The sequence below is a fragment of the Armigeres subalbatus genome, chromosome 3 (assembly GCF_024139115.2).
Source record: "Armigeres subalbatus isolate Guangzhou_Male chromosome 3, GZ_Asu_2, whole genome shotgun sequence".
Lineage (NCBI taxonomy): Eukaryota > Metazoa > Arthropoda > Insecta > Diptera > Culicidae > Armigeres > Armigeres subalbatus.
This window is the reverse complement of record NC_085141.1, coordinates 256,083,652-256,109,264: the sequence shown is the minus strand read 5'-3', so window position 1 is coordinate 256,109,264 and position 25,613 is coordinate 256,083,652. Positions and strand designations below refer to the sequence as shown.

The 25,613-nt window shown below is 41.7% G+C and overlaps 2 protein-coding genes across 2 annotated transcripts in view; one reads left to right on the top strand and one right to left on the bottom strand.

Annotated features, from left to right (window-relative positions):
* Positions 1 to 15,972, top strand: part of LOC134219540 (uncharacterized) — a 32,880-nt gene extending 16,908 nt beyond the window's left edge. Inside the window, exons 3-4 of the mRNA XM_062698286.1 lie at positions 15,019 to 15,197; positions 15,889 to 15,972. Coding sequence (XP_062554270.1) covers positions 15,019 to 15,197; positions 15,889 to 15,972 — 263 coding nt within the window. The remainder of the gene's footprint in view (positions 1 to 15,018; positions 15,198 to 15,888) is intronic.
* The window catches only part of LOC134222422 (uncharacterized), a 301,768-nt gene that overhangs the window by 126,705 nt on the left and 149,450 nt on the right, over positions 1 to 25,613 (bottom strand). The gene's annotated exons all lie outside the window — the stretch shown is intronic.

The following is a 25,613-nucleotide window of genomic DNA, read 5'->3' as shown; positions in this document are numbered from 1 at the left end:
GTACCTTGTAGGCGGCGTTCAGCAATGTGATTGCGCGGTAGTTGCTACAATCCAGCTTATCGCCCTTTTTGTAGATGGGACACACGACACCTTCCATCCACTCCTGCGGCAGAACCTCATCCTCCCAAACCTTGGTAATCACCCAGTGCAGCGCTCTAGCCAGTGCTTCACCACCGTGTTTAAACAGCTCTCCTGGTAGTTGGTCAACTCCAGGGCAGCCGGCCGATCTCCTCCTGGATTTCCTGGAGATTCGGAGCCGGAAGTCGCATGTCCTGCGCGCGTGCTCCTAGGTTCATTACCATACCGCCACCGTTGTCTGCCATATCGCCATTCAGGTGCTCTTCGTAGTGCTGCCGCCACCTTTGGATCACCTCACGCTCGTTCGTAAGAAGGTTCCCGTTTATGTCCTTACACATATCGGGCTGTGGCACGTGGCCCTTACGTGAACGGTTCAACTTCTCATAAAACTTTCGTGCGTTATTAGCGCGGTACAGTTCATCCGTCTCTTCACGGTCTCGATCTTCCTGCTGGCGCTTTTCCTCCGGAAAATCGAGTTTTGTCTGTTCCGCGCCCGTTTGTATCGTGCCTCGTTCGCCCTCGTGCGGTGTTGCAGCAATCTCGCCCATGCTGCATTCTTCTCCTCAACTAACTGCTCACATTCGCCGTCATACCAGTCGTTTCTTTGATCCGGAGCCACCGTGCCTAGTGCAGCGGATCGAATATCTCTCCAGCCATCTTCAAGAGATGCTGCGCCTAGCTGCTATTCCGTTGGGAGTGCCACTTCCAGCTGCTGCGCGTAGTCTTGGGCTAGTTCACCGTCTTGTAGCCGCCCAATGTTTAGCCGCGGCGGACGACTCCGACGCGTGTTGATCACCGTCGAGAGTTTTGAGCGCAGACATACTGCGACGAGGTAGTGGTCGGATTCAATATTCGCACTGCGGTAAGTGCGTACGTTCGTGATGTCGGAGAAGAATTTACCGTCGATTAGAACGTGGTCGATTTGGTTTTCCGTTACTTGATTAGGTGATTTCCATGTGGCCTTGTGGATATTCTTACGGGGAAGAAAGTGCTTCGGACTACCATTCCGCGGGAGGCTGCAAAGTTTATGCATCGTTGGCCGTTGTCGTTCGATACGGTATGCAGACTATCCGGTCCGATGACCGGTCTATACATTTCCTCCCTTCCTACCTGAGCGTTCATGTCACCGATAACGATTTTGACGTCCCGCAGTGGGCATCCATCGTATGTCTGCTCCAGCTGCGCATAGAACGCTTCTTTCTCGTCGTCGGATCTCCCTTCGTGTGGGCAGTGCACGTTGATGATGCTATAGTTGAAGAAACGGCCTTTTATCCTCAGCTTGCACATCCTTGCGTTGATTGGCTGCCACCCAATCACGCGTTGGCGCATCTTTCCCAGCACTATGAAGCCGGTTCCCAGCTCGTTGGTGGTGCCACAGCTTTGGTAGAAGGTAGCCGCTCGATGCCCGCTTTTCCACACTTTCTGTCCTGTCCAGCAGATTTCCTGCAGCGCTACGACATCGAAGTTGCGGGGATGTAATTCATCGTAGATTATCCTGTCGCAACCTGCGAAGCCAAGCGACTTGCAGTTCCATGTTCCAAGCTTCCAATCGTGATCCTTTATTCGTCGCCTAGGTCGTTGCCGATTGTATCGAGTCGTATTATCTTCTATGTTGTTCGTAATGGTTGTTTTAAAGGCGGCTTATTGGGCCTGCGCAAACCTCCTGTCTCGTCGGAGGGCCGTCGTGTCAGGGCTGTTTAGCGTCCCACCTAACACCAGGACTTGGGCTTGTGCGCTTTGAGCGGCACACGGTCGCTTTGGCGGAGCCTACTTGCGGATTCATGCAGCTTTTTATAGAGGTTTAACAGGGCCCACTGTCAAACCCCACCACATCCTAGGCAGGCGCCACAACTCGCAGATGGCCTGGGGAGGGATCGTCAAGCCCTTGGACATAGTCCCTGCTGCCCCGAATTTTACAACATTGTATGTTTGCCATTTTTCTGTTAAAGATCTCGATGAGTACTACTCGTTAACACCATTTTTGGAAAATGGCATATACGTCATTTTTTCAGATTACGGCAGAGCAACGATCGCTCATAATCATTGTTGCGTATCCATCTGAGCAAGGCTGTTCACTCACTGCACTATGGTCCAGGATACAGATTTACGCGGAAAGATGAATTTTACGCCAAAACTATATTTTTTAGAAAAAACTGTTGTTCTACAAAATTGTTCGAAATAGTAAAGCCATCATTATGGTTCTACCAAAAAATAGGGTGGCCCATCATATAAAAAAAATTAGGAAATATTTTTTTTATTTCTCAGAATATTGACATGTTATGTTCCACAAAGTTGTAGCGCAGCTTATTCCAATCAATTTTGCTAAAAAAACTTTTTCTGTAGCTCTTAAGTTGGCTGATTTAGAGCAATTTTACCTAATTGGATTAGGGTGTACCTCAAAAAAATAGTATTCTTTAACTACTTTTTTTGTTTTAGATTTCTCGAAAAAGTCGTCTTCAGGTGACTTTTAGAGCTCAAAAAAATGCAACTTTTGATGGGTAAATATGCTCAATATCTTTCTCCGATCAAAAGTTATAATCGTTTTTCTGTCAAAATTACATTTTTTTCATAAATTGATATCTCCGGTTAGGGCAGACCAAAAAAATATGTTCACACGGCATCTGAAAGAGAAATTAATATTCTTTATTGTGTCAAAAAATTGGGGATATGTTATTTTTTTATCTCAAGTTTCACCAATTTTACTAAAATCATGTTTTTTCAAATAAATTGATATAACTCGACAACGGAAGAAGATACAGACGATATTCTTATAGCAAAGCACGCGTTTTAAAAAGCCCCAAAAGTCTTCAGAAGATGACATCCGTGAAAAATAAAAAATGAAATGAGTAGATCAAAAATATTGTTTTTTGAGCAACACCCTAATCCTGGTAAATAAAATTACTCTAAACAAGTGAGCTTAAGAGCTACATAAAAAGTTTATATAGCAAAGTTGATTGAAAAAAGCTGCACTACAACTTTGTAGAACATTTTATGTCAATATTCCGCAAAATAAAAAAAATAAAAATTTCACATTTTTATAAAATGGCCCTCCTTCCAAGAGGCTCGTAAGCCTCCTTCCAAGAGGTTCGGAAGCCTCCTTCCAAGAGGCTCGGAAGCCTCCTTCCAAGAGGCTCGGAAGCCTCCTTCCAAGAGGCTCGGAAGCCTCCTTCCAAGAGGCTCGGAAGCCTCCTTCCAAGCGGCTCGGAAGCCTCCTTTCAAGAGGCTCGGAAGCCTCCTTCCACGAGGCTCGGAAGCCTCCTTCCAAGTGGCTCAGAAGCCTCCTTCCTAAAGGCTGGGAAGCCTCCTTCCAAGAGGCTCGGAAGCCTCCTTCCAAGAGGCTCGGAAGCCTCCTTCCAAGAGGCTCGGAAGCCTCCTTCCAAGAGGCTCGGAAGCCTCCTTCCAAGAGGCTCAGAAGCCTCCTTCCAAGAGGCTCGGCAGCCTCCTTCCAAGGGGCCTCAGCCTCCTTTCAAGAGGCTCGGAAGCCTCCTTTCAAGAGGCTGGAAGCCTCCTTCCAAGAGGCTCGGAAGCCTCCTTCCAAGAGGCTCGGAAGCCTCCTTCCAAGAGGCTCAGAGCCTCCTTCCAAGAGGCTCGAAGCCTCCTTCCAAGAGGCTCAGGAAGCCTCCTTCCAAGAGGCTCGGAAGCCTCCTTCCAAGAGGCTCAGAAGCCTCCTTCCAAGAGGCTCAGAAGCCTCCTTCCAAGAGGCTCAGAAGCCTCCTCCAAGAGGCTCGGAAGCCTCCTTCCAAGAGGGCTCAGAAGCCTCCTTCCAAGAGGCTCGGAAGCCTCCTTCCAAGAGGCTCGGAAGCCTCCTTCCAGGAGGCTCGGAAGCCTCCTTCCAAGAGGCTCAGAAGCCTCCTTCCAAGAGGCTCAGGAAGCCTCCTTTCAAGAGGCTCGGAAGCCTCCTTCCAAGAGGCTCAGAAGCCTCCTTCCAAGAGGCTCAGAAGCCTCCTTCCAAGAGGCTCGGAAGCCTCCTTCCAAGAGGCTCGGAAGCCCCCTCCCAGAGGCTCGGAAGCCTCCTTCCAAGAGGCTCAAGCCTCCTTCAAGAGGCTCAGGAAGCCTCCTTCCAAGAGGCCTGGAAGCCTCCTTCCAAGAGGCTCGGAAGCCTCCTTCCAAGAGGCTCAGAAGCCTCCTTCCAAGGCTCAAGCCTCCTTCCAAGAGGCTCAGAAGCCTCCTTCCAAGAGGCCTCAAGCCTCCTTCCAAGAGGCTCCGAAGCCTCCTTCCAAGAGGCTCGAAGGCTCCTTCCAAGAGGCTCAGAAGCCTCCTTCCAAGAGGCTCCAGAAGCCTCCTTCCAAGCAGCTCAGGAATCCTCCTTCCAAGCGGCTTGAAGCCTCCTTCCAAGCGGCTCAGAAGCCTCCTTCCAAGCGGCTCGGAAGCCTCCTTCCAAGCAGCTCAGGAAGCCTCCTTCCAAGCGGCTCAGGCCTCCTTCCAAGCAGCTCCAGAGCCTCCTCCCAAGCGGCTCGGAAGCCTCCTTCCAAGCGGCTCGGAAGCCTCCTTCCAAGCGGCTCGGAAGCCTCCTTCCAAGAGGCTCGGAAGCCTCCTTTCAAGAGGCTCGGAAGCCTCCTTTCAAGAGGCTCAGAAGGCTCCTTTCAGGAGACTCGGAAGTCTCCTTTCAAGAGGCTCGGAAGGCTAATGGGATAACGGTGGGCTAATCAGGTAAGTTCCAAGTCGCAACGCAGTCTTCTGCCGATATCCATTATCTAATACCGATGGCGGTAACTTCCGGTTCCGGATAAGAAGCCCACCCAGCCTATGTAATGTCTGGTCCATGTACCTGGTACCTCTTTGTGCAGTCGTGTTTACGAACACACTTACAAACTATCATTGAGAATCCCACTGAGGTGGTCCAACGAAAGACGACGCTAATGGTGAACAGGGCTTTGACTGAGCCAAAATCGTAGGAAGCGAAAAACCCTGTCCAAGGAAGGAAAAGTCTGATCGTCAGGACCGATTCTGGCTCGAAATTTCCGATGAGCATCCGGAAGGGGCGTCCCGGAAGAAAAATACGGATAAAGGCAAATATGTTTCCCGAAAATACCCATTTGCGGAGCTGCTGGAGAACAAGGCGCGTTCTTTTGCGGCTGAACGCCTTCTAGATGTCTGGGTCCGCGTGCTTGCCCTCCTCAAAGATGTCCTGAAAGATGTTTCGTAGACCAACGAAATTAGAACGTGAAGCGCGTGCTGTTGGAAGTCCATGCATTTTCATCTCCATCCAGCTTCTCGCGAAGCTGACGGTTGATTAATCTTTCCACAACGGTATCGGGATCACAAAACTTTGCTGAAACTCGTCCGAAAAAGTCTGTTTCGCCTAGACTCGGTTGAGATTTTCAATCATGTGGTACACTACCCCATCTGGACCGGATGCCTTCTCTCTGTTTCTGGGCAAGACGAAAGACAACTCAGCTTCTGAATAAAGGCTAATTGATCAGGCACTAAATCTGAGGGGACTGTGAAAATGTTTTAGCATTACTGATCTAGCAGCACCAGACCTCTGACTTCGCCCCAGAGTTCGACGGTGGATTGGATCGGATTAATCTAATCGATGAAATCCTCCCAATGTTTCCTCTTCGCATCTTGGATGACTGATCAACACTCTAATGTTTTTCTTGGTCGGTTCCTACTGCTTATACCTTAGCAGGGCTACCTGAGGGTTCCTCCTGGGCTCTCGCAGCGGTCCCTTTCTGGCAATGACCACCCGGGGAGCGGCTCTTGATTTGGGGAATGACAGTCCTAGTAGCATTTATACATAGTACTAATTGGGAGAAGTCAGGAAGTGATGACAGGACTCTATGTTGTAAGGTTTGTCATAAATAGCGGCTCCCAATCAGCGTTGACGTAAGGCCTTCATATCCCCTAGTGATGGTTAGAGAGGCTTGGGTAGAGACCTGAATAGAGTAGTGGTTGCTTCCATGGAGATGCGAAACAACTTCCCGCGTCAGGATAGGAAGAAGGGACAGACTAGCAGAGATCATATCGGCGATAGTGGAGTGACCGTTGAATAAGATGGATAATTCGTTATTGATAGGCACACTTCAGGGCAGTGTTGGAAAAATCATTAAAAAATCTCAATCACTGAGCCCTCCCGCGCGAGCGAACTCGTTTACGATTTTGAAGGAATGCATCATTGCATCATGCCTGAGTTTTTCATGCCAAAACGGATCGTCGTTTCCCTTATTTGACAAAAGATCATTTCGCTCCAAAAAGAGTTTGAGATTATTTTGGGTGCAATTTTTTGTCGCATGAGTATTTATTGTTCTTTGCGATGAACTTTTATTCACTGTTTTAACGAAGCAGAACAGAAGAAAACCTACGATGATTCAAATGAATGATTCGACTCAGCCATGATTTTGAAAAAGCTGATTTGGTACGTTTAACTCACGATTGAAATGAATCGTTGATTTTGAGTTTTTACCAGGATGTTCATGTCATCACTTTGTAATAAAAATTAATAGTTTTTATATATGAAGCAACTCAACATTTCTTTGCTGAACTCGATAACATCGAATGAGATCTTCCGAAGGACCCCAATCGCCACGGATAGAAGGCTCCTACCCTAATGACCCATTCATATTACCCTCCAAGAAAACAGTCCTTAGAATCCGCATTTTGGAGACCGGTAACACAGTGGGTGCTGTCGTTGGTCAATAGCTCTAGGTTAGGGAAGTTATTCCAATTATCATTTATTTTCCACTGAAGGAATAGTTTACAGGCTACCCGAGGATCTAGAAAGGCTTTTCTTGCTTGGGAACTCTTTGTCCACTGGGTATCGGAGTCCGTTCGATCATTCCGATGGATTTTGGATTCCGGTCTACGGTTGATCCAAAGGTTCTGATTGGGATATAGCTTCCGGTCCTAGGATATAGCCTCGGCTTTGCGGATCAAGTGTCGGTTTGGTTGATGTAGTAGCGTCATGTGTTTTGGCATGTTGGAGGCCTTTCCTGATTTTCTCAGGGTTCTACGTTGTACCTCCAACTTTGGAATGGTTTCTTGACCCCCTTCCTACATTTTTCTCGGGGACCTTTTTGCTACTGGTTACTACTTGACCGGTTATGAACAACATGAACAACATTATTAAATAACATCCACCTGCTATCATAGATTCCCAGAATTATCGTAAAGCAAATCGATATCGATATTTTACTCATCGTAAATCAAATCCATATGTGCCACTCTGCCTCCGTAGCTATTGGGCGCCCATACTTGAACCCAGTGTGCTACCTTCCCACTAACCGTTACTACTTATCACATTCGAATGAAACAAACTGAATGAAACGAAATCGTCTTGAACAAGTTTGCCGTAGGGAACATCCCTCTTTCCACCATCGTCATCATCATCATCATCGCCAGCACCCGGAGCGCCACCTGATCAAGAAGAAACTTGTCCCGGAACTGTTTGAATTTCTCATTTGAAAATAAGCGCCTCATGTCTGCTTTTGCTTAGCTCTTAATGCTAGACCGAACCCGAGCACAGCGGCGATGTAGGTGTCGGTGGCACCGAAACCATCGATGAGAGGCGGAAAGCGCCATAAGATGATGCACAAAGTATTTGCTTGGAGTGCTTGCCGAGCGTGTGTGCAGAGAGGAGTCTGTCAGTATGTACAGCGTGCATGTCGCCGGAGGGAGGAATAAATTTGATTTCTGCCGACGGAGCAGCTGTGGAAAATTCTTCCATCTGCGCTTTGTGCACGGGTGCGGGTGGTGGTGGTTGTTGGCCTCTGCGTCGTCTTACCTCCTCGTGAAAAACTGAAAAGAAGAGTAAAGAAATCGGTTCAATAGATACTCATCTATGCGTGGTTCCGTGGTGACGCCCGCTGCTGGTTCGAGACGTAGTAGACGATTACGATGAAGGGGAGAAACGGGAATTCGGAAAAGAAGCGATGGGAATCTGTCTCCTGTGTTACACGTGCCGAAAAGCGTATAAACAGGTGGAAGCCTTTTGGGCCGGAGATGCCATGCCCGGGGGATATAATCGGAACTTAATTATCGATAAAAGCGTAGCTGAAATGGATTGGATTTTTCTACGTGCGCAATTCCCCAAAGATGAGAGAAATCTAATCATGCAAATTTGCGACGAGAATTTGAATCTTCATAATGAAGTTTCAACCACTGGAGGCAACTACGATGGGAGCTGTATGTATGGTGAGCTCATGAGAATATCGTTACCTGTTTGAAAATGCAATTTGAGTGTACGTAAACGGTATTGTCGCTTACGGCCTAGAGCAATGCTTTAAAAAACAGGTTTTTGGAATACCGTAAAGTGGCTATGTCTTGCCAATGCATTCACGAAGATGGAAAAAGTTGAAAATGTTGCCGAATTGTAAAAACTTGATCGGATTGAGTAATGGTGTTGGTACCTTTCTCATTTTCATTATAACAGACAAAAACGCATACGAGGAACGGCAGGAATAACATGGACAGTAATGAACTTCAGCAGTAAATAACCTTCAGCTGGTGGTTGATTTCGCTAGCGTGATATCATTTGGGGCTAAAACCACCCCCTCCCCAACGGGCCAAATTTTTGGAATGAAAATTTCGTTAAACCCCATATATTAAAAACAAATTTTCGCCGCTCAATATAACTAATTAGCAAGGCCTTATAATTACAGCCCGGAAACTTGTCACCTCCCCCTTGAGGGGGGGCCGCATGAGACGGAGACAAAAGTGAAAAGAGGCGAAGATGGCACTGGTCCCCATTGCCCACGTACCCAGAACCGCCAACAATTGGTTCAAACAATATAGTGGACCCATAAAAAAAGCACTACTCGGAATCATTGCACAAAATAAAAACATAAATTTCACATGCATTTTCAAGATGTATATTAGTATACTTACGCTAAATCCTTAACCTAAAGTTTAATTTGTGTGTGTGTCAGTGTAACCGTGTATCCCTCGGCGACCGCAAACCTTGATGTCTGCACGGACAGAACGCGAATGCTTGCCGGCTCATGCCAGCTATCCGTGCCAGCCACTGCAGTCCACCATCGCTCTGGAATGCAGCTCACAGGACACGCCACATAATTTATGCAGTGAACGAAAGGCCTGTTGGAGGATATATATATTAAGAAACACCTTATTGCCACTTCGATCACAGAGGTCGTTTCGTATCGAAATTGCTTTGAAACACCACTCTTACCAATCTCACTGCAAATCACCGCCCTACTCCATACTTTTCACTGCTTGGAGTAGGCACATTTTGTCGGCTATATAGGGCTGTTGGGCAAATAAAAATTAACCACCATTCTTCAAAATTTCAGGCCAGCTGTTACCTTGCCCTAAGCCTCTAAAAATCACCCACTGCACTGCACACCAAGAGTTTAAAGCCTCCGCAAACGAAATCAATTATATGCACTTCAAAGTGATAAACTATCGATCAGGCGATCAACACGGCGATACAAATTTTCGATGCGCGTATTGCCTGCTTGGCAGTTAACCGAAAACTGATTGGAGATCGGGCTTTATTTTTGTCTCTTGCAGTGTGAGCTTTGTCGTCGCTTATCATCGGTGTCTGATATTCAGAGCCGGGAGATAATCTCAAGGGAGTGTTTCGTTGGATGCTGTGCGAAGCAGGGTTTCTGGGACTAGTTTATGGCTCACTTGGTAGCCAGTGATAGACTGCCTCCCAGAGATGCAGTATTATTGGCTCGTAGTTCTTCAACTGCCCTTACGGTTGGGGAGATATGAGATGTGGCTCTCACATGGGATTCTGCGACGAATGTTCTGTTGGTGTGTTGTGTGTGTGATGTGTTTTACATGGTAGATAGAATTGTGTTTCCATTTCGTGCGGCGACTTTATCAGCTGTTTTGTAGCTATCGCGAGGCCGTCGGACGTGTGCAGGTTACAAACTCTCGAAGCATTTTTGGAAGGAACAGACGATTTATCGACTTTCAATGAGCAAACGCATTCAACTTCATTAGTCCCGGCATTATGTTCGAAGTACAAATTACTATCCCACTAATGCTGATCAGCGGGTGAATGTCTTACGGATTCAATGCGCGCAAGCTGCGCGTCTTTTCCGCATTGAACGGTTGAACCTGGATCTGATGCTGCGAAGCCCTCGAAAAACATCTTATTTATGGCGACGTCGAACGTTGGGATTACGTCCTGCGGATAGCAGATTAACTGTCAGTACAAGGCTTCATCAAAGGTCTTCAAGTGAGCGCAATTGACATTTAAGAACGGTTCCTCCAGGGTGTTGATTTCCTCCAACTTTTGCATATAGAGAGGACCGTTTTAATTCATTCCCTCAGAAACCTTATCTTGTGCCGCATCGGGATCTAAGGGCCCTTCTTAGCCGTGCGGTAAGACGCGCGGCTACAAAGCAAGACCATGCTGAGGGTGGCTGGGTTCGATTCCCGGTGCCGGTCTAGGTAATTTTCGGATTGGAAATTGGCTCGACTTCCCTGGGCATAAAAGTATCATCGTGTTAGCCTCATGATATACGAATGCAAAAATGGTAACCTGGCTTAGAAACCTCGCAGTTAATAACTGTGGAAGTGCTTAATGAAAACTAAGCTGCGAGGCGGCTCTGTCCCAGTGTGGGGATGTAATGCCAATAAGAAGAAGAAGAAGAAATAGAAGCATCGGGATCTATGTACATCATGATGAAGTCCTTGAATTTCTATAATCATTCCGATACCACAACGTTAGTACCCCATACAACCAATTTTAGTTGACTAGCTCCAACGGAATCGACTTCCTATTGTACACTTCCTTCCGGAATAGGTTCCAACTCATCGGATCTAACACTCACTTGGCACATATGCCCATCGGTCCTAAGAACGGGTCGTTGTCTCAACGGGTTGCCATGGACGCCGGATCCAGACGTGCGGATTGACCCCATCGAGCTTGGTGTTCCATAATTCAACGGAGAGCTGATGTCGATTTCGCTCAATTCCACAGCACCAGTACCTCCTCCAGGATTAAATTGGCTAGTTGGTAGACCCATAGCGATTCCGGATTTCCTAACAGCTGGAGAAGTGGGAACTGTAACATTGTCTGAGCTTTCAACTACAACGTTGAGATTTTGAGATCAGCTTCCCATTCGCAAGGGCGTTTCGGTTTCATTGTTGGAAGTAGTAAGCTTCGGAAGAGTGCTTTGTGAGCCATTTTGTTGTCGCCGACCACGAGTGGATCTTGCTGGACCGGATATACCCGATAATTTGTGGCCACAACCGTTTCCTCCAGGAATTCCTCCGGAAGTTCCTCCAGGAATTCCTCCGGAAGTTCCTCCAGGAATTCCTCCGGAAGTTCCTCCAGGAATTCCTCCGGAAGTTCCTCCAGGAATTCCTCCGGAAGTTCCTCCAGGAATTCCTCCGGAAGTTCCTCCAGGAATTCCTAGGGAAGTTGCTCCAGAAAATCCTCCGGAAGTTCCTACAGGAATCCCCCGGAAGTTCCTCCGGGAATTCCTCCGGAAGTTCCTCCAGGAAATTCCTCCGGAAGTTCCTCCAGGAATTCCTCCGGAAGTTCCTCAGGAATTCCTCCGGAAGTTCCTCCAGGAATTCCTCCGGAAGTTCCTCCAGGAATTCCTCCGAAGTTCCTCCAGAATTCCTCCGGAAGTTCCTCCAGGAATTCCTCCGGAAGTTCCTCCAGGAATTCCTCCGAAGTTCCTCCAGGAATTCCTCCGAAGTTCCTCCAGGAATTCCTCCGGAAGTTCCTCCAGGAATTCCTCCGGAAGTTCCTCCAGGAATTCCTCCGGAAGTTCCTCCAGGAATTCCTCCGGAAGTTCCTCCAGGAATTCCTCCGGAAGTTCCTCCAGGAATTCCTCCGGAAGTTCCTCCAGGAATTCCTCCGGAAGTTCCTCCAGGAATTCCTCCGGAAGTTCCTCCAGGAATTCCTCCGGAAGTTCCTCCAGGAATTCCTCCGGAAGTTCCTCCAGGAATTCCTCCGGAAGTTCCTCCAGGAATTCCTCCGAAGTTCCTCCAGGAATTCCTCCGGAAGTTCCTCAGGAATTCCTCCGGAAGTTCCTCCAGGAATTCCTCCGGAAGTTCCTCCAGGAATTCCTCCGGAAGTTCCTCCAGGAATTCCTCCGGAAGTTCCTCCAGGAATTCCTCCGGAAGTTCCTCCAGGAATTCCTCCGGAAGTTCCTCCAGGAATTCCTCCGGAAGTTCCTCCAGGAATTCCTCCGGAAGTTCCTCCAGGAATTCCTCCGGAAGTTCCTCCAGGAATTCCTCCGGAAGTTCCTCCAGGAATTCCTCCGGAAGTTCCTCCAGGAATTCCTCCGGAAGTTCCTCCAGGAATTCCTCGGAAGTTCCTCCAGGAATTCCTCCGGAAGTTCCTCCAGGAATTCCTCCGGAAGTTCCTCCAGGAATTCCTCCGGAAGTTCCTCCAGGAATTCCTCCGGAAGTTCCTCCAGGAATTCCTCCGGAAGTTCCTCCAGGAATTCCTCCGGAAGTTCCTCCAGGAATTCCTCCGGAAGTTCCTCCAGGAATTCCTCCGGAAGTTCCTCCAGGAATTCCTCCGGAAGTTCCTCCAGGAATTCCTCCGAAGTTCCTCCAGGAATTCCTCCGGAAGTTCCTCCAGGAATTCCTCCGGAAGTTCCTCCAGGAATTCCTCCGGAAGTTCCTCCAGGAATTCCTCCGGAAGTTCCTCCAGGGAATTCCTCCGGAAGTTCCTCCAGGAATTCCTCCGGAAGTTCCTCCAGGAATTCCTCCGGAAGTTCCTCCAGAAATTCCTCCGGAAGTTCCTCCAGAAATTCCTCCGGAAGTTCCTTCAGGAATTCCTCCGGAAGTTCCTTCAGGAATTCTTTAAGAAGTTCAATCCATGAATTCCTCCGGAAGTTCCTCCAGAAATTCCTCCGGAAGTTCCTCCAGGAATTCCTCCGGAAGTTCCTCCAGGAATTTCTCCACAGGTTCCTCCAGGAATTCCTCAAGTTCCTCCAAGTATTCCTCCGAAAGTTCCTTCAGGAATTCCTCCGGAAGTTCCTCCAGAAATTCCTCCGGAAGTTCCTCCAGGAATTCCTCCGGAAGTTTATCCACGAATTCCTCCGGAAGTTCCTCTGGAAGTTCATCCAGAAATTCCTCCGGAAGTTCCTCCAGGAAATTCTCCGGAAGTTCCTCAAGGACATTCTCCGGAAGTTCCTCAAGGACATTCTCCGGAAGTTCCTCCAGGAATTCCTCGGAAGTTCCTCCAGGAATTCTTCCTGAAGTTCTCCAGGAATTCCTCCGGAAGTTCCTCCAGAAATTCCTCCGGAAGTTCCTCCAGGAATTCCTCCGGAAGTTCCTCCAGGAATTCCTTCGGAAGTTCCTCCAGGAATTCCTCCGGAAGTTCCTCCAGGAATTCCTCCGGAAGTTCCTCCAGGAATTCCTCCGGAAGTTCCTCCAGGAACTCCTCCGGAAGTTCCTCCAGGAATTCTCCAGGAACTCCTCCAGAAATTCTCCAGGAATTCCTCCAGGAATTCTCGCGGAATTCTCCAGAAATTCCTCCAGGAATGTTTTGTCTGTTGTTTGTCAAGGGATCTAGTGGCCCATTTGGCCTTGCAAAGTCATTTTTCCACAACGTTTTTCGCACTATTTTAGCTACAAATCAGCTCCATGCTAGATATATTTCGACATTGTTTTTTCATAACAGGCGAAAATCGCAAACATATTTATTTACTTTAGCGAGTAGGACGCTATGCTTGTGAAATCAGAGGAAATAGTCATTGTTTACGTTTTCAACTTTTGCCCTTATTAAACAACAATGCCGAGTGACAAGTTATGAACAGGTGGCTGTCCAAGGATTTCGATTTAAAGAATTCATCGGAAATGAGAATATATTCTGCATATGTACTTGTACTATAAATAAATGGCTGGAATTGTGTATTTTCGAACACATAGTAATAAATACGAAACCTTAGTACTTTAATATTCTTCCAATAGTCATCGCCACGGTGAAAAAAAAAACTCGGCGGCGTGGTCAATTTTCATACGGCCGCGCAGATTTATTTTAACGGCGGCGGCTGCGTGAACAATCATCAGTGGTGGAGGCGCGGCGTAAGGCGGCGGCACACAAGCCTAGCGAGAACTGAAAACTGAACCCTTCCTTTCCCGACTGTTGTAAAAAAATCTGTTGATTGTGACATAAATTTTCGAATTATTTTGGGATTGGAACATTTTTATCCTATACGAAATGTTTCGATGTTGTGTCCTATGCAAAATCCTCGTTGATAAATACAAAAATACGAAAGTTTCGTTAATAAATACAATAATAACATTTGTATCCTTGATTTAAAAAAAAGGTTTTCGATGTAAAACATAAATTCTGTTGGAAAACTGTTTTCCAAATCCCAAATGCAGCTACGCAGCAAAGGTCAGGTTCACTCCATGATGCGGTTCCGCCAACACTTGCTACCACGGAGCGTCCGCTTTCGGTTCTAACGTTCGCCCAGCCAAACCAATCCGAAAGAAGGAACGGCATTTAGCGTGGGAAAAGTGCTTTCAAACATCTCTCGGCCGCGTAATCCAACCCGGGGCCCAGCCTAGGTCAACACAATAAGCAATCTGGGACTGAAGAGTGACATCAAGGACATCAAGCACAAGAGCAAGCACGAGAGAAATTAAATGTCCCATTATCGTTGAGTGGTGTTTTCCTGATGTGCTGCCGCTACTACACTAGTCGCTGAGTGCTATCGGGGCTACAGCAGCGCGGCCATCAGATGACCGAAATGGAAAGCACTTTTTCCCTCGGAGATATTTGCTTATACGTTATTGCCATTTAGTCGGAAAAGCAAATAAATCACAAATGTCCAGAATCCAGCGGCATGCAGAACGTGGAAACGGCGCTGCTGACGCGAATCTCTCTCGTTTTGGTTGGAAAGACATTTCCCGAGTCGCTATTAACGACTACCGCCCGCCAGGACGACGACGACGTCAGGCAATATAATCTCCGGATAGGAATTTAATTACTAACTCCATTTCCTCGGCCAACCGTTTCATGTGATGCATTTTCTTCTGTGTTTCTCGTTTCAGGTGCACCGACGGTGATTGCCCGGAATACGACACCGGTGGCCTACCCGGGCTCACCGCTGCATCTATCGGTGGAGTTCTGTGCCAACCCGCCGGCGTACGCCGCCCGATGGCTGCATGGAGATTTGGTCTACACACCGGGCAAGAAGTACGGTGACGATGTGCTGGCTTACGGATTCATTGTGAGTATTGCCGATCTTCTTAATCTGGTTTGAATTATATATGGGGGGATATTACCATATTATGTATGAGATGTTAGCAAAGGGAATAGCGATAGCTCTGGTAACTTACCATACTATTGATGCAATCGTTTTTCGTTCAGATCAAAAGATTTGAAACTGAATTTGTTAAATCCGGCGTTCTTTCTACTTGAAACTTTTTCTTACAATAGACAAATATTCCCATTTCTCGAATGCACCCGAACTGGATTTCTTATTTGAAACTTCAACCAATCAACAAACACAAACACGTAGGGGAACGGTTCGCCACTTCATCTCATAGCTCCTATTTCCATCCCATCAAAAACAAAGCAATGGAAAGGAATTTGGTTTGTTTATTATTTTTGTGATTTTTTTCAGCAGTGAGCACGCATGTTGACAAAAAGAAGCGACGAATTTGGTGCCGTATTTCTTTGTTTAGCGATGAGATGGATATATGTACAGTGAGATGAAGATCGGAACAGTTCCCCTACATATAACGAATAACGATTTGTTTTTGTAATACTTTAGTTCAAATTCACTCTTCACTTCGGCTTTACATATGTTAAACTATCAATTTTTCCTCCCTCGCAAAGGATGGACAAGATGGAAAGTAAAACTACCCCAGTAGCCATCTGTGAAACTGATAACATCCTTAACCCACAATCCCCATGAGATCAATGAACGAAAGTTAGCTGCCCCCGCCCACTCCCACACACCGAACGATCAAACGACCGAGCTCTCCGTACTATCCAAGTGAAACATTCAAATTTATAGTTTTATGACACCCCAGAATCGGTTTACAACTTCGTTACGGCTCCTGTTGCCATGATTGGCTGATTCAACTCGATATGTGTTCGCCTATACAACACCCTTATCAAATCGACGGCAATATTGGGAACAAGGGTGAAAGTGGAGCACCAACTGGATGCCAAGAATCGTAACATTTGCGAGCGTGAGCGTATTCGGAAAAGGGCGGACAGCAAAAAATTAGTACAACAGCACTTTCAACGGGATTTGGTTACGCTTCAACATACCGTTCGACAGCGTGGGGTGAAAGTTTCCAACATAATACCCTCACTCCGATACCCTTTCACCGCCTCACAACCCACACACCCATTGCACAATTAGCATCTCTTCACCGGCACCGGCACGGACCGACCGCTCCTATGTCGACTAACTTTGCCCCCGGGGGAGACGGCGTTCGGTTTCAACACTCTTTTAATCAAGGGGATTAAATTTCGATGGCTTTTTATCGTTGGTGTTTTGGTTGCTTCCCTGCTGCTATGCCACTTTGATTGCCACTTGCTGCTTCCGTCGATGCTGGCTGGTGCCGTCTCTGTATTTTAAGGTGACATTGCGTGGCAATCCCGGCGTATAATGGCATTCGCCTCCAATATCCGTCGCGTTTGGCCGCGCCGACAAAAACGGTCGGTGCGGGAGAGGGCACGCTTCGTCCCGAGGATAAAACCGACAGCCAATAAAAAGGGATAAAAATGAAATACCAGATTTCGAGTGCAAATCAGGCGTGGAAGAGCGAGGGGGAATTGATAGGCGACACGCACGTACAAAGGCAGAGGAGAGGCGGTCCCCCGACAGCGAAAATTTTAATTGCATATAAACTGTCAAACGTTTTATGTTTGCTGACAAGTGGGAGAAATGTGGAAACCAGACTGGGAGGGATAAATAAAATTTACAAAAAGTAGAGTAATCCTCGTATCTACAGCGGTGCATATCTGAATTAAAGCTGTCCTTTTTGGTTTATTGCATTTTCGTCATTTGCGAAACTGTACTTCGATAACGATATGATGCTACAGCTTGTAAACCTGACCACCAAGAAATTTTATACACCATCAAATAATTCGCACTCCGAAACGATCGAAAAAATTACTTATTCGAAAAAAATTCCAACGTTTTAAAATTATTATTCCAGGAAACTATAAGTCCACAAATCCAAAACCCAAAAAAGTAAAAAAAATCGAAAAATTTAAAAATTTGAAAATTTAAAAGTTTAAAAATTTAAAAATTTACAAATTTAAAAATTTAAAAATTTAAAAATTTAAAAATTTATAAATTTAAAAATATAAAAATTGTACAATTTAGAAATTTAAAAATACAAAAATTATAAAATTTGTAAATTTATAAATTTAAAAATTTTATAATTTAAAAATTTAAAAATTTAAAAATTTAAAAACTTAAAAATTTAAAAATTTAAAAATTTAACATTTTAAAAATTTAAAAATTTAAAAAATAAAAAAAATTAAGATTCACAGATTTCAAATTTAAACATTTAAAAATTTAAAAATTTGAGAATTTAAAAATTTAAATATTCAAAAATTTAAAAATTTAAAAAATTCAAAAATTTGAAAATTTAAAAATTTGAGAATTTGAAAAAAAAAATAAAAATTTAAAAATTTCAACATTTAAAAATTTAAAAATTTAAAGATTTAAAAATTTAAAAATTTAAAAATTTAAAAATTTAAAAACTTAAAAATTTTAAAATTTAAAAAAAAATTAATTTGAAAATTTGAAGATTTGAAGATTTAAAAATTTAAAAATTTGAAAATTTGAAAATTTAAAAATTTAAAAATTTAAAAATTTAAAAATTTAAAAATTTAAAAATTTAAAAATTTAAAAATTTAAAAATTTAAAATTTAAAAATTTAAAATTTAAAATTTAAAATTAAAATTTAAAATTTAAAAATTTAAAATTTAAAAATTTAAAATTTAAAAATTTAAAAATTTAAAATTTAAAATTTAAAATTTAAAAATTTAAAATTTAAAAATTTAAAATTTAAAATTTAAAAATTTAAAAATTTAAAATTTAAAATTTAAAATTTAAAAATTTAAAATTAAAAATTTAAAATTTAAATTTAAAAATTAAAAATTAAAAATCTAAAATTTAAAATTTAAAATTTAAAAATTTAAAATTTAAAAATTTAAAATTTAAAATTTAAAAATTTAAAGGTTAAATTTAAAATTTAAAATTTAAAATTTAAAATTTAAAATTTAAAATTTAAAATTTAAAAATTTAAAAATTTAAAATTTAAAATTTAAAATTTAAAATTTAAAAATTTAAAATTTAAAATTTAAAAATTTAAAATTTAAAATTTAAAATTTAAAATTTAAAATTTAAAATTTAAAATTTAAAATTTAAAGGGTTTAAAATTTAAAGGGTTTAAGGTTTAATTTAAAGGGTTTAAAAGGGTTTAAAATTTAAAATTTAAAATTTAAAAATTTAAAAATTTAAAATTTAAAATTTAAAATTTAAAGGGTTTAAAATTTAAAATTTAAAATTTTAGAAATTTAAAATTTAAAATTTAAAATTTAAAAATTTAAAATTTAAAAATTTAAAATTTAAAATTTAAAAATTTAAAATTTAAAATTTAAAAATTTAAAATTTAAAATTTAAAAATTTAAAATTTAAAAATTTAAAATTTAAAAATTTAAAATTTAAAAATTTAAAATTTAAAATTTAAAAATTTAAAATTTAAAAATTTAAAAATTTTAAAATTTTAAAATTTAAAATTTGAAAATTTAAAATTTAAAATTTAAAATTTAATAAATTTAAAACATTTAAAAACTTAAAAATTTAAAAATTTAAAAATTTAAAAATTTAAAAATTTAAAAATTTAAAAATTTAAAAATTTAAAAATTTAAAAATTTAAAAAACTTAAAAATCGACACTCACTTCGGCAAATCACTTCTGATTTAAGTTGGGGTGTGTCTTTGGGGTGGCTACGATATCGTGATCCTTCTCGTTAAGGGAGTCTGTGAATTGGATGTTTTAATTCTGGATTCGACAAGCGTTTCAATTTATGATCTTAAATGAAACTTCAGGTGGAAGATATGCGGACTCTCCGATGACTGCGTGGCTGGTGACTTGCAGCCATGGACCGAGTTGAATGGAGAAAACTTTTATGTACTGCACGTTTAAAGTCATTCACACATTTTTTTTCGATCATACAAAACGGGCCTAATCTGGAACAACACATTTTATGAGTAACTGCCATGTTACTCATTTTAGTGTAATTGACGCACGCTTAAAGTAAATTACACATCGCATGAATAATTTTCACACATGACGATGATGACACGAGAGAATTCGCGAAGTCGAAGCAAATTCTGCTCTTCCCTCCAATGGGAAATCCCATTGCTATCTGTCAGAGTTTGAGTGAAACATGGCCGCCATCTCCTCCTCTCTGTTGCTCTACTGTAAAAACCCATAAAGAACTGTCATTGTTTGTGTGAAGAATTTTGCTTCGACTTCGCGAATAGCAATCTGTGTGAAAATTATGTGTAAGACATGCACAGTCGCTGTGTAATGTCTTTTATTCTTTTAATATGTGTAAGAAACTTTGCTTCGAACTGTCAAGTCCATTTTGATCGCCATGATGGCGGTTGCGTCCGGCATGCATCGCAACGAAAATTACTTTTTCTGAGGATTTTCGTCATGTTTCGATACGATACAACTAAAATGTGCGACTATAAACATCGCACTTTAGTTTGGTCATATCGAAACAAATGGGGACTCCTCTGAAATAGTATAAAAGTGTAGTGATAATTTTCAATTTACATGAAAAACTATAATTGAGGTTAGGTTCGTTTTCCGACCGCTCTCTCACTGTGTGAAATGAACTCATCGGAAATCGTTAACCGTCAATTACACTAAAATGAGTAACATGGCAGTTACTCATAAAATGTGTTGTTCCAGATTAGGCCCGTTTTGTGTGATCGAAACACAAAATTGTGTGAATGACTTTAAGCGTGTGCACAGGTCATTTTGGCCTTAGTCTGAGTCTGAGTAAATAAAATAAATCAATGGAAATGGAGCCCATAATTTGCGAGGAAGGTCATGACCACCGAAGTGGCGGCATCGATCCGCTGTGGCTAACCATGAGGCTAACACGACGGTACTTTTATGCCCACAGAATCCGAGAAAATTTCCTACTCGAGAATTTTATAGAACGAACCAGGAATCGAGCCTTTGCTTTGTAGCCACTCATCTTATCGCACAGCTATCTGTACAGCGCTTTGGGCAGTGCCCTATATTCCCGTTCGGTTGTTATATACCCAAGTTGCGGAGGGGAATGGGGAGTGCTGCCCAAATGTCCGATACCCTGTTCCTATTTTTAGTACAATGATAATTTTAATAAAGCAGCACTTTTTACTCTTTTTTGGCTTGTCCCAAAAAATAGGTCGTTCGGGAAAATAGATCAAATTAGACGCAAATTTGAGTAAGTGTTCGTAGTATGAATCAGAACAGTATTACTTTTAAACGGGTTATTACTTTAAAACGGGCGTGAGTGTTAAAATCAAAGTGTCAATCAAATCATAACATGTCAAATGTCACGTTACTATTGGAGATAAAAACGTTCGCTCAACTCTTAAACATATAATTTTGGTGTTTTTATACAGCCTGAGGCTGAATAAAAAGGTGTTCATTAAAGCTCAATAACAATTGATTCAACTCTTATTCAGCAATAATAGAGCAAAGCTTCGTATCAACATTTTTTAGAAATGAGACAAGATCGTAGAGCTGAAGAATATCTTATCCAACTTTATTCCAAGAGGTGCAGTCGATTCTCTACGTCTCGATCTCAATTTTTCTTTCATTTCTTGATTTCTCTCCCTCTCCCTCCTCGTGATGTCATGCTAGTTTTGAGACAAGTTTGACAGTTCGTTTGGAGACAGAGCATTTATCATCGCTCATCTATGTATTCCACTATTTATAGTTATGATGGTGAAAAATATACTCTTAGATATTTTTTAACTTGAAAATAAGGATATGATGTGTGTGTGTGCGTCATCCTCTATCCCTCACCCAACTGGGGATGTTGATCAAGTAGTACTACGAATAATTTGATCAGATCTCATGCTCCGTAATGGTGCCCTTTTTGTTACGAAGACTAGTACTACAAAAAGGATCACTTCTGAAGCAAGAAAGGTTTCTTCAGTAAGTATAGGGAATGGGATGTACTAGATCTTCATAACAGGTACAGCAAAACTTCACAAGGACGCCCTTATTCGTACTAACTACTCAGGGAGTAGAAGGTCGAGAAGAGCCATCGTTGCTAACTAAAGCGTGAACCGGATACCTGGGACTCCCACAATATCCGCGGCAATAGCAGCAAACGATGCCCTGTACGTATTTAGTGTTAATTTTTATTTTTTAAATGATGAAGCAATGAAAGAATGAAAGGAATAAAGCTGGAACGTGCTCACCAATGTAATTTTTCCACTATCGAAGAGGCTCCACTCGTGAACACCAAACATATTCAAAAAGTCCACCGTTTTTTTTTCTTTTTTGGAGTTTTGCACTTCTCATCTTTTGTTTATTGAAAGAAACCATTTAATAAAAATGATAAATAATCCCTTAACGATTTTTGGTCTTGTGCGATTTTCATTATATTTCTTCATAAAATTTTAACCTTAAGATTTTCACTTTACATCCTGCATATCCACTTTAAACTTATATCCACTTTTTTTTCTTAGAGTCCTTTTTACACCTTTTATTTTCATTTTTCAATTTGGGTCTGCGAATTAGCCACTTCGTTGAATTTCACCAGTGTCCGATCGCTACGTCACTGTTTATAAAATCACAAATCTACACACGTCCCTAACCCGGGTGTTGCGGCGTATATCTGATATTAACCACCTGCATGCTGTAACAATATCAAAAACAAGAAAACCCCCAATACAAAAATTTCATCAAGAATTACGACCACTTGCGATGCTATCCTTCACAATTGGAACAACTCCGCGACACAGAAGCAGATTTCCATTTATCTTCCTGCGAGTTATCGGCAACCGAAACGGAACAAAAAAGCACTTTTCAACTTGAAAATAAGGATATGATATACGGAAAATAAGGATCATGTTCTAAAACTTTGATAATTCCAATATGCTAATTGAATGGGAACGTTCAAACTTTTTAAGAATAAATTCAAGATTTTGATTTGATGGACAGAAAACTGAAAAAACAACAAAATTCTAAAAATCCTCAATGTAATATTGATTAAATTACGAATCGAATGTTTTGATAGCCCAAAATATGCTTAAATTTATTTTAGAAAACTGACACTAACTACATGGCCACGATACGCACGATTTCAGTGTGCCTGTTGGTTAAAGCATTTTGCATAACACGTTGTTGGTAATTTGTGTTTGGTAAGAAAATGAAACACGTAGTTAAAGGTGGCAAAATTTATCGGGAAAAGCACGAAAAAACCGGGAATTTGAAAATCGTATTCTAGTGGCCACCCTGAATTTCCCTTCCTTGGATTATTTGAGGGAGCAGCTCGGAAACTAATCGGAAAAACAATAAAACAATGAGCTTTCCCAGAAACTGAGGATTTTTGCTGTTTTCTCAACTTATGCATTTATTGTTTATTTCCTTCCTCAAATTTTCAACAAAATTCCAATTTTCATTTCTGTATACACTCACGACAAGAAGCATCTATGACAACCTAAATATAATAATGATCAAAATTCCTTGAAAAGTGCTCCAAATGCGAGAAGACTGGAGGTGATGATGTCCCTAAGCGAAAACGCAGTGTTTCATATATCCAGCTTTTTCTATTACTACAATGTTACTGGTCGCATAAAAAATCAGTCGTACAGAAGGAGAATGATGTAGTATTCAGTAGCTGTTATCCAATTCAAAAAGATTTCATATCTCCAAATAATGAACATGAATTGCAAGTCCCCAATGTGCCCTATTATCTAGTACGGTTTGGAATTGCTTAGTAGCACAATCGCCGTACTGCAGTTTGGTATGGTAACGAGGGTTGCAAATGTCATATACTGCCCAGTTAACACAAGATCGTATATAATGTTACATAAGATGCTGAAGTGGAGGCGATATAGGTACTTCCTCATACAACATGTACGTATATCGCCTCAACTTTAGCATCTTATGTTTCATCATATACGATTTTGTGTTGACTGGGTAAACTATTTGAAGCACCGCACTCTAGATCAATTTCCACGCGATTGTTTTGTTTTCCTCAACAGCTGACTGCAAATTGTATATTAATGGGTTGTTTATCTTTCCTCGTAAAATTCTTCAAGCTTTTGTATGTAATCGCCTTGTGGATCCCAAGTCGAATAGATTAGGGAGAAAATCTCGCAAATCGGTCAACTCGTTCGCGAAATAAATCGTCAGGAAGAAAATCTCAACTCAATTTTATTATAATAAGGCCGATACAAATATTTAATATCTATTTTGTCACCCCCCCCTCGGATTTTTTTGACAAATAGTAATATTTTGAGGGGGCAACAAAATAGTATTTGGATAATTTTGAGGATTTTCAAAACATTCTTTAACAAATCCGAGGAGTTTTTTGATTTTTTTCATTTTAATATTTTTTTTTTATTATCCCCCCCCCTTGACCTTACGGAGACCAGTAGGACAAAAAGTTAATTAAATATTTGTAACGGCCTAAATATTTAATTGAAATTGTTGATTAACCTATATAGCGAATAAAAAAGTTGATAAAAATTCCGCAGAAAGAAATAAAAATTTAGTTTTGGTCCGTCAAATTTTGAATCAAATGGGGACTTGATTTCGTATCGTTTCGAAAGTACGGAAATAATATATTTTTTGTCTCGTTTCATTTCGAATCAAAAAAGACATTTCAAATTTCGTTTCGTTTCGTTAAAAGAAACCATACCCTTATAAGGCAAACTTATAATCTGTCGATTGAGGGTAGATTACTGCAGAAATTTATAATGTTCAAAATCATCCTACGAATGAAAAAAAAACGCTATTATCTTCAAAACCTTTTAACACAGCGTATCACGGCCAAATTAGAAATATTTTAAATGATTCCCGGTAGAGTAAAAAGTGAAATAAGTCTTATGCCAAAATGCTAATGCAAATGTGCGATGCGGCTGTTTTTATCTTGCGACATGTCAAACTATATGATTTTGCAAAACGTGTCGCAAGATGCATTCCAGGATTAAACGAAAATTGGGAAAATCTAGGCAATTTTCGGATTGGAAATTGTCTCGACTTCCCTGGGCATAAAAGTATCATCGTGTTAGCTTCATGATATACGAATGCAAAAATGGTAACTTGGCTTAGAAACCGCGCAGTTAATAACTGTGGAAGTGCTTAATGAACACTAAGCTGCGCCTGAGGCGGCTCTGTCCCAGTGTGGGGATGTAATGCCAATAATGATAATAATAATAAATAAATCATTTCGGCCATACTTTTAATTCAGCCAAATGGAATTCGATTAAATGACTTAACGGCTTAACTTATTACAGTAATATCTCGATTTTATCACCCCCCTGGTGAATTTGGGGGTGATAAAACAGGGTATGTGACAAAATCGGAAAAAAAATATTTTAAATTTTTCAATTCATTTCACAAATATGAATCATTTTATGCCTTGGAAAGGCAAAATGCGTGAACGATATCAGTTATTATTTACGAAAATAAAAAGAATGACTAAAGTTTTCAAAAACTTTTGGGGTGACAAAATCGGGTCGAAAACGTGACAAAATCGGGACGTGATAAAATCGGGTCGAAAACGTGATAAAATCGGGGACAGACAAAATCGGGGGTAGACAACATCGGGGACCATTAGTCCGAATGAGTCATAATGCCGAATAAGTCATTTGGCTGGAAGGGTCATTAGGTCGAAAGGGTCATTAAGCCGAAAGGGTCATTTGGCCGAAAGGGTCATTTGGCCGAAAGAGTCATTAGGCCGAATGACCTTTTCGACCAAATGACCTTTCGGCCTAATGACTCTTTCAGCCAAATGACCCTTTCGGCCAAATGACCCTTTCGGCCAAATAACCCTTTCGGCCTAATGACCCTCTCGGCCTAATGACCCTTTCGGCCAAACGACCCTTTCGGCCAAATGACCCTTTCGGCAAAATTACCCTTTCGGTCTAATGACTCTTTCGGCCAAATTACCCTTTTAGCCGAATATGTTTCGGCCTAATAGATTATTCGGCCTAGTGACATTCCGCCAAATGGCTTTCGGCCGAATGGGTTTCGGCCAAACGACCCTTCCCAGTGAAATGGCTTTCGGTCGAATTAGTTTCGGTCAAACAACCCATCCCCATGACAAAAACTGTGCTACGGCATAGCAGAAAAAAATGCTTTTTCTTCTTAAAGCACTGAGGTAGCTTTTTACGTGGTTTGTTTTTGCTTGTTTCTGGTCTTTGGATTCAATAAAACAAAAGAATGAAAAAAAAAAAGTTATGGTAGGTGGAGAAATTTATGAAATCCATCCGCGTAAAAAACGTCCGCTTTATAAAACGAAGCAGTCCAGTACAAGTTCTGACCATTAACGGCGTTTGGACGTCTGCTTCTGCTTCTACGATGGGTTTCCTCGGAGTTTGTCCTCATCTTTTCTATTGTTTTCAGTTGACACCATATTGCCAA